Raw genomic sequence first — 15,234 nt, 5'->3', positions numbered from 1 at the left:
TCGGAGGGAACAATGCACCAGCTGAGAGAACAAAAGAATATTGCAGGGTAACCCTCTGCTTTGTCGTCCATTTTTAGATCCTTTTGTAGTAGAAACGAACTCACATTTTTTTCTGAACAACACAGTAAACGCATTGCAAAATTCCAACATGTGAAATAACTATTCCACATTCATTGGAACAGTGGGTTAAAATGTTGGATGGCCTAGTTGATATTTTTTATATTTTCAAATCTCAATGACAAGTGTGGGAAAAAAAAGTGGCAAACAGTAATTGGAAAGACACGTCCAGGGTCTGCACTGTAGGCAGTAGAAAATTGTGACAATCTCTAACTAACTAACTAACTAACTAACTCTCTAGCCTTCTTAAACCCGAAGGTTCATGGCTGCAGCAACACAGGCCTTCCATCTGTCCCTATCTTGAGCAAGATCTATATACTCTTTTCCATCCCTACCGATTTCCCTTAGGTCCATCTCGACGTTGTCCCTCCATCTTCGTCTTGGCCTTCCTACTGGTCTCTTACCATCAGGTTTCCCAACAAGAATCCTGAAAACTCCTCTTTCCTCTCCCATTCGTGCCACATGGCCTGCCCACCTAAGTCTTCTTGATTTAATTATTCTAATAATGTCTGGACATGAATACAAATTATGTAGTTCTAAATTATGTAACCTTCTCCACTCACCTGTCTCCTCATCCCTTTTAGGTCCAAATATTTTCCTAAGGATCCTATTTTCAAATACTCTCAATTTATGTTCCTCTTTCAATGTAAGGGACCAAGTTTCGCACCCATATAATACTACAGGCAAAATTACGGTTTTGTATATTTTAACTTTTAGATTCTTAGATATTAAACGAGAAGACAAAAGTTTATGAAGAGAGAAGTAACATGCATTTCCTGAATTAAGCCTACTTTTTATTTCCTCTTTAATATAATTTTCATTTGTTAATATTACTCCTAAGTATTTGAATTTGGAAACTGTTTCAAACGAGTTGTTATCAATAATTAGATTTTGATTATTACCTAACACTTGGTTTCGGCCTGTAAGCATATATTTAGTTTTCTCTTTGTTAACTTCCAAACCTATCTCTTTAGCAGTTTTCAAAAATATTTTAGCATTATTCTTAATTGTATTCACATCATCCCCGAGTAAGTCTACATCATCTGCATATGCTAACAACTGAGTCACACCATTTAATTTTAGTCCTTCTTTAGTTTCGTTTACCTTCCTAACAGCATATTCTAAGGCAAAATTAAAGAGCAATGGAGATAATGCATCTCCTTGTTTTAACCCATCATGAATTGTAAATTTGTCAGACATATTAATACCCACACGAATTTTACTTTCTGTTTCACTGGTGCATATTTTTATCATACTAACAAGCTTCTTAGGTATTCCAAACTCTACTAATATATTATATAATTTATCTCTTTTGACCGAATCATATGCTTTTTTGAAATCAATGAATAGCTGATGGACATTTTGATTATATTCCCACTTTTTTTCAAGTGTCTGTCTGATGTGAAAAATTTGATCTGTAGTTGATCTGTTGCGTTTAAATCCACATTGATAATCACCTATAATTTCATTAGCATATGGGGTTAGTCTTGTTAAAAGAATGTTAGATAATATTTTATATGTTGTTGAGAGTAGAGAAATTCCACGGTAATTATTGCAGTTCATTTTATCACCTTTTTTAAACACAGGAACAATTATGGATTCTTTCCACTGTTGAGGGATTTCTTCTTTATTCCATATTAAACAAATTAATTTATGAATTTGACAAATTAATGAATTTCCACCATATTTAATTAACTCAGCTGGTATTAAATCAATGCCAGGTGCTTTGTTATTCTTTAGCCTTTTAATAGCATCTTTAACTTCAGTCAAGTTAGGTTCTGGAACTAAAGGTTCTGCTGTGTGCACTTCATTCACTTCTGATTTATCTCCTACATGGACATTTAAAAGGTCATTAAAGTAGTTCTTCCATCTATTTAGAATATCGCTTGGGTCAGCTAGAAAATCACCGTCTTTATCTTTTATCAAGTTTACTTTAGGTTGCCACCCCTTTCTAAACTCATTTACACCTTTATATAAATCTCTGATATTTTTATTTTTGCTGTTTGTTTCAATTTCGTTAATTTTGCTTTTCAAGTAATCTCTTTTTTTACTTCTAAACGTGCGGTTAACTTCTCGCTTTATTCTATTATAATTGTTTAGATTTGTATCATCAGAGTTATTTAACCACCTAAGTCTAGCCTGATTTCTTATTTCTATTAGATTATGACATTCATTATCAAACCATGGCTTACTTTTTCTCGGTTTATGGTATCCTATACTTTCTTTAGCTGCTGATTCTATTGCATTACGTATGTGCTCCCAATTCTTATTTACGTCTGTTTCATTTATATTTTCATCATCATTTAAATCCTGCAAAACATCAAATCTATTTGACAGTTTAATTTGGTAATCTTTCTTAATTCTTTCATCAGTAAACTTTCCTGTATCAAATTTTAGAACTTTTAGATTTTGTTGCTTATGATTTATCACTGAGAGTCTTTCTCTTAATTTAGCAATTACTAAATAATGGTCACTGGCACAGTCAGCACCTCTATGTGTACGAACGTCAATTATACTAGTATGCCTTCTCTTATCAATGAGAATATGATCTATCTGATTATGAGTTTTACCATCTGGAGAAGACCAGGTATATTTATGGATATCTTTATGTTTAAAAGTGGTACTTTTCACAATTAAATTCTTTGAGGTTGCAAAAGTAATCAATCTTATACCATTATCATTACTTAATTCATGAAGACTTTCTTTACCAATCGTGGGTTTAAATGTCTCTTCTTTCCCAATCTGTGCATTACAGTCACCTAACAGAATTTTCATATCATACTGAGAAAATTTATCAAAGACCTGTTCTAACTCTGTATAAAAATCATCTTTAGTATTATCATCTTTATCTTCCGTTGGTGCATGTATGTTTATTAAAATAATTTTACACCACCTACCCTGTAAAACTGCATATGATATCCTATCATTAATAAATTCTATTGTTTTAAGAGCCGAGATAATTCTATTATTTATGAAAAAGCCTGTTCCAAAATTATGATTTTCAGTGACAATCTCTTTTACCCAAATATGCACAAATTGTTGGTGACCTTGACTACACTGCCAGTCTCAACTGCAACACCCGAGAGGGTGTTTTCAACATTAAAGAGGTCGAAATAATGTCTGCGCAATTCAACGTGTGATTCTCGACTTATGGACCATGCACTGTTAAGTGTACGTAGGAATAATAAAATATCACCGATGATGTTATTTTCAATTTTGTAGCAAGGAGGAAAACACTAATTCTAATATTGTAATTCACTTCGAAAGCGAGGGTGGGAATAGCTTTTTTAAAAGCATTTTCTGATCATTTTATGTAGAGAAGTTAGAAGTTCGTAAATGGTGTCAGATTGGATTTTGATAGCCAGATCATACTTAGGGGTGCTATATGTCCCGGATTTTCCGGAACAATCCCAGAATGGTATCACGTGTCCCGAATAGTTTCTTCGGGATGCACAAATGTCCTGCAATCGGGTGGGAAAGAAGAAATTATTAAGACTATACTTTCCTGAACTGCATTTATATTTAAATGCGTGGACGTAATTTTAAAATGCTCATTTTAGAAAACAATCTAATTGTACATTAAACCGCTTCCTCTAAATAATATATACAAGAGTTATCGAGTTACAAGAAGATGCTGCAAATATATTTGACTCCTGCTAGCAGGGCTGAATTTCAGTTACGATTCTTTTCCATTGTATTGTATCCTGCTTACTGTAAAAAGTTTTCAAATAAAATTCCCACATTGTGAGAAAGCAGCTTAGTTCATCAAGGCACCGAAAAGGAATGCAAGGTTACTGACTTCGAAGTGAATTTCTGTTCTTTTCATTAAGAAGTGTAAATAGTATGTTAATGTGACTGTACAAATGGAAATAATAATTATTTTGTTCATACATACAACTTTATCACGTCCAGCATCCCCCCCCCCCCACCGCCCGCTCCCCAACAAGCTTCCGGTCAGCAGTGTCCTGGATTTTCACTTATGAAATATAGGAAACTTAATAGTACCAAAAGTTGAACCCCTTCCTTACGTGAACTAGATATACGCCCATGAGAGTGTGTGTGTGAGTATTTGGGATTAACTGGTTATGATTTTAACGCAATATAAATATCTAAAACTCTACAAAACGCTTATGTGTATGAAACTACATCTACATCAAAACAAATGTGTAATTTAGACTTGTGAAATATGTTAAATTTGAAATTTAAAAAAAGAAAGTCTCGAAAAACAAATATTTTCTAGTTTCGAGGAATGCTAGTTTTACTGCTCATATGGCGTTTCAAACCAAAGCTGAATTTTTTATTCTTCTATTTTTCTTGTTCTTTGACTTAACTTTATAGATCCATAGCTTCTTCACATACGCTCCTCGTCTAGCCACATTGCTGTACCGTTGTCAAATTCATGACAATTTGTTATCACTCAGCCAAACTCAAATTTCATGTACACCAATAAAACGAAATAGTTTATTGTAACGTGAACCGTGGTAGTTACTCAAGATCATCGGTACACAATCAGACACTGGCGTCGCACAGTCGCGACATGTAACTGTTAATCGGAGCCGGGATACTTTTCACGGGGACACCCTGTGTATATATATATATATATATATATATATATATATATATACACAGGGTGTCCCCGTGAAAAGTATCCCGGCTCCGATTAACAGTTACATGTCGCGACTGTAACACTTTACCTTTTTTAACCTTTACGATATATATATATATATATATATATATATATATATATATATATATATATCGTAAAGGTTAAAAAAGGTAAAGTGCTCCCCTGTGCTTTGCACCACGCCATGAAGGCGTATACGAGGTGTGGAGTTAGGGCCCCACACTTTCTTGATCACGGCCGAAGGTGGGGGTGATGTGATCAGCACCACGCCCCTGGTCGCCTTTACCCCCCAGAGTTTCCTCCAGGTACCCACTTTATACGACTTGATATATATATATATACACACAGGGTGGCTCAATAAGTCACTTAACACCCTCAGTACAAGGCCACTGTGGCATGGAATGTGAAAATGGCGATGACCAATCATTGCCTGGCCAAGGGGGAACCACATTGACGCCACCCGCACGGTCGGCGCCCATCTTGAATTCAACTTCAGAATTTTAAATGGGAACGGGGTCGTGCGACATATCAAAATGGGCTAGAATTTCACGAGAAATGCAATGGTGAAGGTTTTTTCGACGTATCTTTAACCAGTAAAAAGTTATGACTGAATTCTTGTACCAATTAGCTCCTTTTCGAGGTATTAGAAAAATGACTTAAAATTTGTTTAGCGTATCGGTAATGCATCGAGATCAAAGTGACGTGTAGGGAGAGAAGTTCGCATGCCATTGCACACGATTTTAATCGGATACATCCATGAAGAGCTGTGCATTATGAATGGTTGTCGCGAAAAATTTACAGTGTGATGCTTCCATTGAATTAAAAGTCCTTCACAGTGACAAGGCTAATGTTTATGTTCAGAAGGAAGTTCATAAACAGAATATGCGTCCCTTGTCATCTGATAACTAACTTTGGACAAAAACACGTTCATAACGTTCCCATAAGTGTTCTGGTGTTCTTCCCTATTGAAAAAACTCTGTAAAAAGTACCTTCTTCCATAAGCAAGGATGAAAAAAACTGTTTATTTAACAAATCCAAGTATCCCTAAGCATTTAAGGTTCCGTTGATGGAAAATTGACTAACCAATCGTGTTCCACACAGCACGCCACACCATTAACTTACCAACACTAACCATTCAGCTTTGATCTGTCGAAAATGGGTTATCAGATAAAAAGCATCGAATATTCTGTTTATGAACTTCCTTATGAACATAAACATTAGCCTTGTCACTGTGAAGGACTTTTAATTCAATGGAAGCGTCACACTGAATTGTTCGGGACAACCATTTATAATGCGCAGCTCTTCATGGATGTATCCGATTAAAATCGTGTGCAATGGCATGCGAACTTATCTCCCTAGACGTCACTTTGATCTCGATGCATTACCGATGCGCTAAACAAATTTTAAGGCATTTTTCTAACACCTCGAAAAGGAGCAAATTGGTACAAGAATTCAGTCATAACTTTTTACTGGTTAAAGACACGTCGAAAAAACCTTCACCATTGCATTTCTCGTGAAATTCTAGCCCATTTTGATATGTCGCACGACCCCCTTCCCATTTAAAATTCTGAAGTTGAATTCAAGATGGCCGCCGACCGTGCGGGTGGCGTCAATGTGGTTCCCCCTTGGCCAGGCAATGATTGGTCATCGCCATTTTCACATTTCATGCCGCAGTGGCCTTGTACCGAGGGTGTTAAGTGACTCATTGAGCCACCCTGTATATATACCGTATATCGCAACCTGTCGTAAAATCTGAATTTATTTTCCAGTGTTACATCTTATATATGCTTATACGTAATATATTTGTGCCCCTCCCAGAAAAAAAACACACATTCTATTTCCACCTACGATGAGGTGTATTATAATATACAATAAATAAGGATTGTTGCGATAAACCGGGTCAAATTTTCAGATATTATTATTTTTCCAATCGTTTCAGGTGTGGCCCACAAAATTTTGATATCCTTTTCGGCAAGTAGAAACATTTCAAAGTTGACTTCAAAGAATTCCGAAGAAGGTCCGTTGGATGTAATGCACGGACTGCGATTTATCACCATAGTCTGCGTCGTTTTAGGGCACAGGCTTGTGTTTGGGTTTAATGCACCGAAGTATGACGTCCAACACACAGAAGAAGTAAGTGTTTTATTTTTATTTTTAAACAACCCTGTCCCATCCTGTTCCGACAAAGACCACTGCCTCAATACTGTTCTTGGTTCTGTTATACGATGACTCATTCCATGCCAAATCAACACAGATATGTGCAATTTCCAACCTGACCATCTCCGATTTTCATGAAATTTGGGGAGTTGAAACTATGCATGGAACTTAGTAACTATGAAAATTTTTAGTTTCATTTGTCTTGTAATTGTTAAATTATTCAAGGTCAAAGTTTGCATAAATTGCCATTTTTGAGCCCGCTTAGCTGTACTAAATGTGCTGTAACTCCGCCCCTATTTCACCTAGAAAGATCAAATAAAACTTATTGTACAGGGAATTAAACGAGCTTTCCGGTGATACGTATATAACAATCCTACTTTTGGATAAAAATAAAATTTTGTCACGTGACCTTAGCTTCTAACCTTGAATATCTCAAAACATACCATCACCAAAAATCGTGGAAAAAATTTATTTAGTCCCTCATGCCATACCCTAAAACATATCAAAAATTCATTCTGGGACAACAATGGAATCAGAAGATACAATATAATATGTGTAACTATATGACTGATAAAAAGCCCCATTACATGAACTATGACGAATCAAATGTTCCTTAAAACCCCCTACAAAATGTAAAGGGGTTATGCTGAGTATAATTGGTCATGAAAGAAATAGGTTAGGCACAGGGAGATCCCTAGCTGTGTGTGTGTCAAGCGCAGGTCCGACATATTGTTGACTGCCATATTGAATTCAACGCAAGAATTTCAAAGGGAAGGGGGTGAAGTGATACAACATCAAATCAGGCTAGAATTTCACGAGAAATGAAGCGGTGAAGGTTTTCCAAGGTTTAGCTAGCAAATGGTTATTACTGCACGCTTGTAAGTATTTCCTCCTTTTCGAGGAGTTAAAAACAAAGCATTAGAATGCTCCTAACGTGTAAAGAACTCATCGAGATCACGCTGACATCTAGGAAGAGAATGAAGTAAGCGCACCATTGCATATGATTTTAATCAGCGACATTCACCAAAGAGTTGAAAAGTGAAGAATATTGGGAAAAGTATCTCAAACAATTACGTGACACTTCCTTTGGAATGAAAAAATCTTCAGTGACGAGGCTAATTTTTATGTTTACGGTGAAGTTAATAAGAAGAATATGCAATACCTGTGATTTGATAATCTACAGTAGACAGATCCCAACCGAATGGTTGTTGCTGGTAAGCTAATGATGTGGTATAGTGTATGGAGAACGGGAATGGTTGGTCCATATTCAACAAGGGAACCTTAATTGGTGAGTGCTTCTTGGATTTGTTAAGTGAACAGGTTTTTCATCCTTGCTTACGTGATATGGAACTTTTCAAGAGTTTTGAAACAGGACAGAGTGTGACCACACTATGTGGACATTGTGGCAATTTCTTCATGGTAAATTTCTAGGTAGATTGATGGGCAGACAGGGATCTATTAAAAGGCCTGCACATTCCGAAGATCTAACATCTTAGGAGGACTTTTACCTTCAGAAACATTTGAAGATAATGGTGCATGCACTAAAAGTCTGTGATATTGACTATCTGAGAGAAGTCATAGTTGCTGCTTGCGATGATATTGCACCTGCTACATTGCCAAATGTTCTATGTGAGTGTGAGAGACGTCAAAAAGTGTGCTCACAGGAACATTGACAATATTATAATGTGCATATATCGTAAGTGAAAGATATGCGTATAACTTTTTGCTGACTAAAGATACGTTGGGAAACCCTTCGCCGCTTCATTTCTCGTGAAATTCTAACCTGATTTGATATATCCCAACACCCCCTTTCCTTTGAAAATGTTGCGTTGAATTCAATATGGCGGTCAACAATATGCCGGACCTGTGCCTGACAGACACAGCTAGGGATCTACCTGTGCCTAACCTATTTCTTTCATGACCAATTATACCCAGCATAACTCCAATACATTTTGTAGGGGGTTTTAAGGGACATTTGACTCTTCTTCTTCTCTTCCATTCCCTTATGCCGTTAAGCGTCGGGTACCTCGTTCTGTCCATCTCATCCACTCCGTCCGGTCTCGACTCATTCTTCTCATTTCGTTCTTAGTTTTTCCATATTTTAATCCTATCTTTTCTATTCTATCTTCCCATGTATTTCTTGGCCTGCCTCTTCCTACTCTACCCTCAACCCTCATCTCCATCACTTGCTTGGCTTTCCTATCTTCATTCATTCTATTTACATGTCCATACCACTTCAGCTGGGGTTGTAAGGGACATTTGACTCGTCAAGCTTTATTTGAGCTTCTTAGGCAAAATAAGGGCGGTGTTACAGACTCCAAATTTTCAGAGTTACTAAGTTACATGCATAGTATCAACTCCCCAAATTTCATGAAAATCGGAGATGGTCAGGTTGTGGGCTGTGTTGATTTTATGTGGAATGACGCAGGGTTGGCATGTTTAAAACAAAAGTGTAAAACACATGGCTTTGTTTTTTTTTCGCAAATGTTTAAAACAAAGTGTTTTAAACATGTCTTAGACTTGTTTAAAACACATTTTTATACTTGATGTTTGATAGTTTGTGGTTATTTCATGTTTCGTAACTATGCCTTTCATTCAATGCGTGTTATTCTGTCTATTGTCCATGGAAATCTGTTCAGTGACTGAAAATATAACGGGAGGTTATTTCAGTCATTTACCGCCAGAGCGTCGGCCGCTCAGCGGCCCCTTCATGCAACAGGTCCCGGCAAATTGCGTTACAGGAAGTCCGTAACAGAAACAGCTTGTTTTGTAACGTTTCCACTTTTCACAATTACAGTTACAATTACAATTGAAATAAGCAAGTACCTTGTCGCAAGGATGCTGGAAAAGGTATCCTCCCAAATACAAATATTTCTGGCGCCTTATTTCTGACATCTAATCTTAGGTTAGAAATCGGTACTTTATCCTAGTTGACGGAAAGGGAAGACAGAATCCTAGCGCATAAAGCAACCGAAAGCGTGAAATGATATTTAAAAGTAATGATAATAATGATGATCACTAACCTCCTGTGTTATAAGAGATGTTGAAAATGACCTCCTTCAACAGCAATACAACACGTTTCTTAGGTTCAAGAGATCCTGTCTCTCGTAATTGCCTGACCACTTTTCTGCAAGAATTCGTTTTCACGTAATTATCGCACATAAAAACTCTTTGTTCAAGACTATATTTGTTTAGAGGCATAACTAATGAATGAATAACAATTAAAACACAATAAAGCACTAGCACTGAATAGCACACGAACTCAATAACACAGTATAAACAACACGCGTACTGATAAATGCAAACAGAAGTGAACATGAGCGTACACTCGCTACGTATTATAGCCGACAGTGTTGCTACCCATTTTTCGGCAATCTCCTTGCAGAGGTAGTCAAAATGTCCCAACAACTGACCAAATGTCTCTACGCCAAGTAAAGGGACTAAAAAAAACAACACCTCATGAGCATGCAAAACAGAAGATAAAATATATACATTTACTTACCAAATCTTTATGCTCGGTGCTTCCACAATTAATGAAGGAGCGAATTTACAATACAGGACCCCTCACCGATTTTTGTAATATTTCGCATACTCACTAATTGAGGCCTCCTAATCACGAATTTGAAGTTAAAATTTGGGGGTCACATGTAGAAATTGTAAAATAAGTGAAATTGAGTGGTCCACGGTCGGCACGATTCCTCATTATTTACCGGAAGATTTTGTGTTTCCAATACTTTAAAACGTAATACACATTCCTGGTATTACTACGACTCCAAATTTTAACTATGTTTGCCTATCCTAACCTAACCTAACCTTACCTGAATGGTTTGTGGGGCTATCCGTCAATGGTTTGTGGGGCTACCCGTGCATGGTTTTTCAATCCCAAATTTTAACTATGTTTGCCTTGCCTTGCCTAACCTAAGTTAACCTAACCTTTCCGAGAATGGTCAGTGGGGCTATCCGTGAATGGTTTTGCGCTAATTGAGATTACGAACCGATAAAAAATCTTCTTTTCGTAGCACTTTAACGGCGAACGTTCATCATCGAAGATGCCATTTTCGTATCCTGCAATTTTACGATCGATACACTGTTGCCAAACTTACCTGTAATCAAATCAGCCCACATTCCACATGTTCTTCTTCTTCTACATCGTGATTGTCACTGTCACATGTAAGCACCTTCTTTGGGCAATATGCCGAAATCCATAAGTTTATTAATTAACCCACAGCCATCCTCCTGCACACTCCACCTAATAATCTGTACAACATAACAACTTTTTGACTGTTCTGTTCCGCCATTCTTACACGATCCATGCTCTCCAAGTATGAAATCAACAGTGTGGCAACGCTGTAGACAGCGTAACTAATTGCGAACGTCAATTGTTCATATCAACAAATATGGCTACCATACTTGTATACGGAGAATCATTGCGAGAATTGAAAAGCTTATTTTACAACTTCTACACGTTAATGAACAATTTTTTCACCTCACCCCAACATGTTAACTTGAGATAAATCATCACGACTAATTATTTCGTGAGTATAAGACGTAGCATAGAAATTACAGAAGGGTCCGGTATTGTAAGTTCTTGCCTTAATGAATAATAGGGGTGTGCGGGACAGAATTTTTTGGGTTGGGACGAGAATTTTTTTAAATCCCGACATTCGGGACGGGAAAAATTTGCAATTTCCCGACCAAGTCGGGAAATTTTCGAGACGGGAAATGTTCGAAATTTCCCGAAGATCTGGAAATCTTGAATTCTATACTTCATTTTCACTTTAAGTGATTGTTTTTGCATTTCTAGAATAAAAACTTACAATTTCCGATATGTTCTAGAAACTTACAATGCCGAAAACGTCGAGAATTAACGACTTTTTAAAGTGAACATTCGGTATTTCCCGACTGCTCGGGATCCCGAAAAGTCGGGAAGTCATTTCCCGAAATCGGGATCGGGACGGGAAATTTTTCTCCCGATCCCGGTCCCGACTTTTCTGGATCCTCACACCCCTAATGAATAACGTTGAGTCATTTACTGTTGATTATGTTATTTGAAGTCATACATGCTGCTGCTGCTGTGAAGAGATAGATGTTGGTTGGTGATATATGCTGTATTTTCTGCAGTCTTGAACAATTCTGGTCCCATTTTATTTCTCTTTTTTGTTTTTGTATCACTTAACATTGAAAATATTCTATCCGTTTCCACGTTAGAATCTGGGAATGTTAGCACTATTTTCGCGAGAGTGGAAATGTTTTTAAAAAAGAACTTGCCTTGAAAGTTTTTGGTAACAGATAAAATGTTCCAAAATTCTGATGGAGATTTGTTAGTTAGTTCTTTTTTCTCCTCCTCGCTAAAGGTATCCAGATAAACTAATCCATTCATTCCAAACCGAGCACGAAGAAAGTGCAACTGACTGGCGAGTAAGCTTTGCACCTTTGCACAATAAAATGTTATTTTCCAAGATTGAAAAAGTCCCTACGTTTTCCCTCATTTGGCAAAATCTGTCCCTACGTCCCTACGCGGGCGTGAAAAGTCCCTACGCGTACGGTGTCGCATTCGTGCAGTATGAAGCGCCCTCTCGCGGCTGACAACTCCCCCGATAAGCTGCCGGCGCTCTCGCGACGACTGAGGATAAAGTAGCGATGTCTAATCTAAGATTAGATGTCAGAAATAAGGTGCCAAAAAATATTTGTATTTGGGAGGACACCTTTTCTAGCATCCTTGCCACAAGATACGTGCTTATTTCAATTGTAATTGTAACTGTAATTGTAAAAAGTGGAAACACTACAAAACAGGCTGTTTCTGTTACGGACTTCTTGCAACGCAATTTCTGGGACCTGTTGCATGAAGGGGCCGCTGAGCGGCCGACGCTCTGGCGGTAAACGACTGAAATAACCTAACTGTATATATTGAATTAAAAACTCAATATGCTGACCAAGGCAGAAATTTATTTTATTATAAAACATAAACTAAACGTAACGTTTCAACCTTCTAGCAAGGTCTTCACTCTGCACCAAGTACAACTGTAACAAGGTACAAGACAGGACGATATATATATACACAAAAATTACTCCACACCAGACTATTAGAAAGTTGTTCTGGAACATTCTAGCAGGTGACTTTCCCTTGTCAACTGTACTTTCACCTGAAAGGCTAAACATTTTCTTCCATCTGGAATGTGGTTGAACTCTTTATCTCACGCTCTTTTTCATTCCTTCTTCTTCCTTCTTCTCTCCTTTTTCTCATTTGTTCTTTCCACTCTTTTTAACACCTTCTTCCATTCTTTGTTTATCTTCAGTCCCCCATTGCAGTTCATTGTGTCTTCTTCACCTTTCTTCTCTATTTACTTGGCCTCCTTCCATTTTCTCCCTAGTATTCTCTTCTCCCTTCCTATCTGCTTAGCCTCATCCCACTCTATGTCATGTCCTGTCTCTCTCGTGTGTTTAAATATCGCATTTTTCTCTCTCTTAAATCGTACATCATCCCTATGTTGTTTCAACCTGTCTTTCAGCCTCTTTTTCGTTTCTCCTATGTACACACTCTGACATTCTTTACATTTCACTTTGTAGATAATCCCTTCCTCTTCCTCTTCTCTGTTTTCCTTTTTCTTGTTTGCATTCTTCGCTATTCTTAAGATGCTTCTCCCTCACTTAAAACCTCCTGTTTTGTACCTTGTTACATTTGTACTTGGTGCAGTCTGAAGAAGACCTTGCTAGAAGGTTGAAACGTTACGTTTAGTTTATGTTTTATAATAAAATAAATTTCTGCCTTGGTCAGCATATTGAGTTTTTCATATCATGGAAACAATGCTTAATTGTGTTATATTGACTTAACAAAGAAACATATCGTGATGAATACCCGTGGGTCACGTTTAAAACACCTGGCTGTTATTTTTACAGGTGTTTAAAATATTTTAAAAATTTAATACTATGAATGAAACAGTCTTGTTCCTCACTTAACACTCTGCAAAATGTGCACATAGTTGTTAATGTCAATATTTAGTTGCATTCATGATAAAATGTATTACAAAAACAAAACAGAGTGGCTACCACTTGGACTCAATGGGGTCTGGCAACTGAGGACTAGTTGAAGCGTCTCGAACAGCCTACATGCGAGATTTAAGACTAACACAAATGTGTATTTTAAGAAGTTTGTCAAGTATTTACTTTATAATAGGAACACAGTACATCCTTGGATGATTAACAGATTTTTTATTAATAATTATTCTTAGAAAATAATTCTTATCATTTTGTTTTAAACGTTTTATTTGTTTAAAACATGTTTTTTGTTCTTGTTTAAAACACTGTTTAAACACTGTTTAAAACACTTAAAACATGTTTTAAAAAACTGTTTGTTTTGTTTCTTTAAAAAAAACACAAATTTTGCTAACCCTGGTTATACGGATAGGCGTGCGCACGGAGGCTGTGCGCCTGGGCACCTCGTAATGTGTCCTCAAAATTTAAAAAATGTAGAAACTGTTATTAAAATAATGAATAATATCCGCGTTAAAAAAAAGAGGACAGGGAGGCAATATGCAACCCCAATCAGTTTTTGCGCTATTTTGTCTCAAACATAAGCTCAATTTTTAATAAAACATTAAAATATTTTATTAACATGGAAACAAGGCTTAACAGTGTTACCATCAATTTTTAAGTATCTGATATGTTGAGCTTCCTTATTCTATTGGCTATCCATTACTAATTTAAATGTACAATGTTCCACTTGTGGGCTAATCTGTGTAAAAATATTGTCGCATGCTGGTGTAGAGGTTTCAAGCAGCTTCTTTTACTTTTTGTTTCATGGTAAACAAGGGCGCCCGCAGGAGGGGGCCAGTGGGAGCACTTGCCCCCCTGAGATTTCTGGAAAGAGTTAATGTAATTCGAATGGTGAAATTATAGTGATATTTTATAACAAAATGTATTGTTTCTGTCACTTACAGGCCGTAAGTTACACTTACTATTATATCGTTTTTTCTCTGGTTTTGCTAGTGCAATTTTTTTATTCTGCCGTCGAAGAACGTCAATAACACAAAAGGAGACTAGCAGTGAATTTTTACATTTAAGTATCTGAGTATTCATACACCACAAAATACAGTATTAATATTTATTACAGGCCCAGGCACCTGGCGTCTGTGGTTTACAAACGATTCCGGAATACACAGATTAGTCAGCTTCCGGTGTGAATTTGTTGAGATAGACCAAACTTAGTTCTTAGAGGTTATTTCACAGAGTACTTACGTCTTCGATGTAACTTCTTAGGTATTTACTTCACTTGGCGATAAACATGCTGAAAAACACTAACGTTGAACACTAAGGGGGAGTTTAGGGGAGAGCACAAA

General features: G+C 36.9%; 1 protein-coding gene across 1 annotated transcript in view; it reads left to right on the top strand.

The window, feature by feature from the left end:
• The window catches only part of LOC145993745 (nose resistant to fluoxetine protein 6-like), a 68,690-nt gene that overhangs the window by 17,747 nt on the left and 35,709 nt on the right, over positions 1–15,234 (top strand). The window contains exon 5 of the mRNA XM_083129497.1: positions 6,681–6,874. Coding sequence (XP_082985623.1) covers positions 6,681–6,874 — 194 coding nt within the window. The remainder of the gene's footprint in view (positions 1–6,680; positions 6,875–15,234) is intronic.

This window comes from Lepisma saccharinum, chromosome 10, assembly GCF_977018435.1.
Source record: "Lepisma saccharinum chromosome 10, izLepSacc3.1, whole genome shotgun sequence".
In the NCBI taxonomy this organism is placed as follows: domain Eukaryota; kingdom Metazoa; phylum Arthropoda; class Insecta; order Zygentoma; family Lepismatidae; genus Lepisma; species Lepisma saccharinum.
This window is presented reverse-complemented; position numbering and strand designations above follow the sequence as displayed.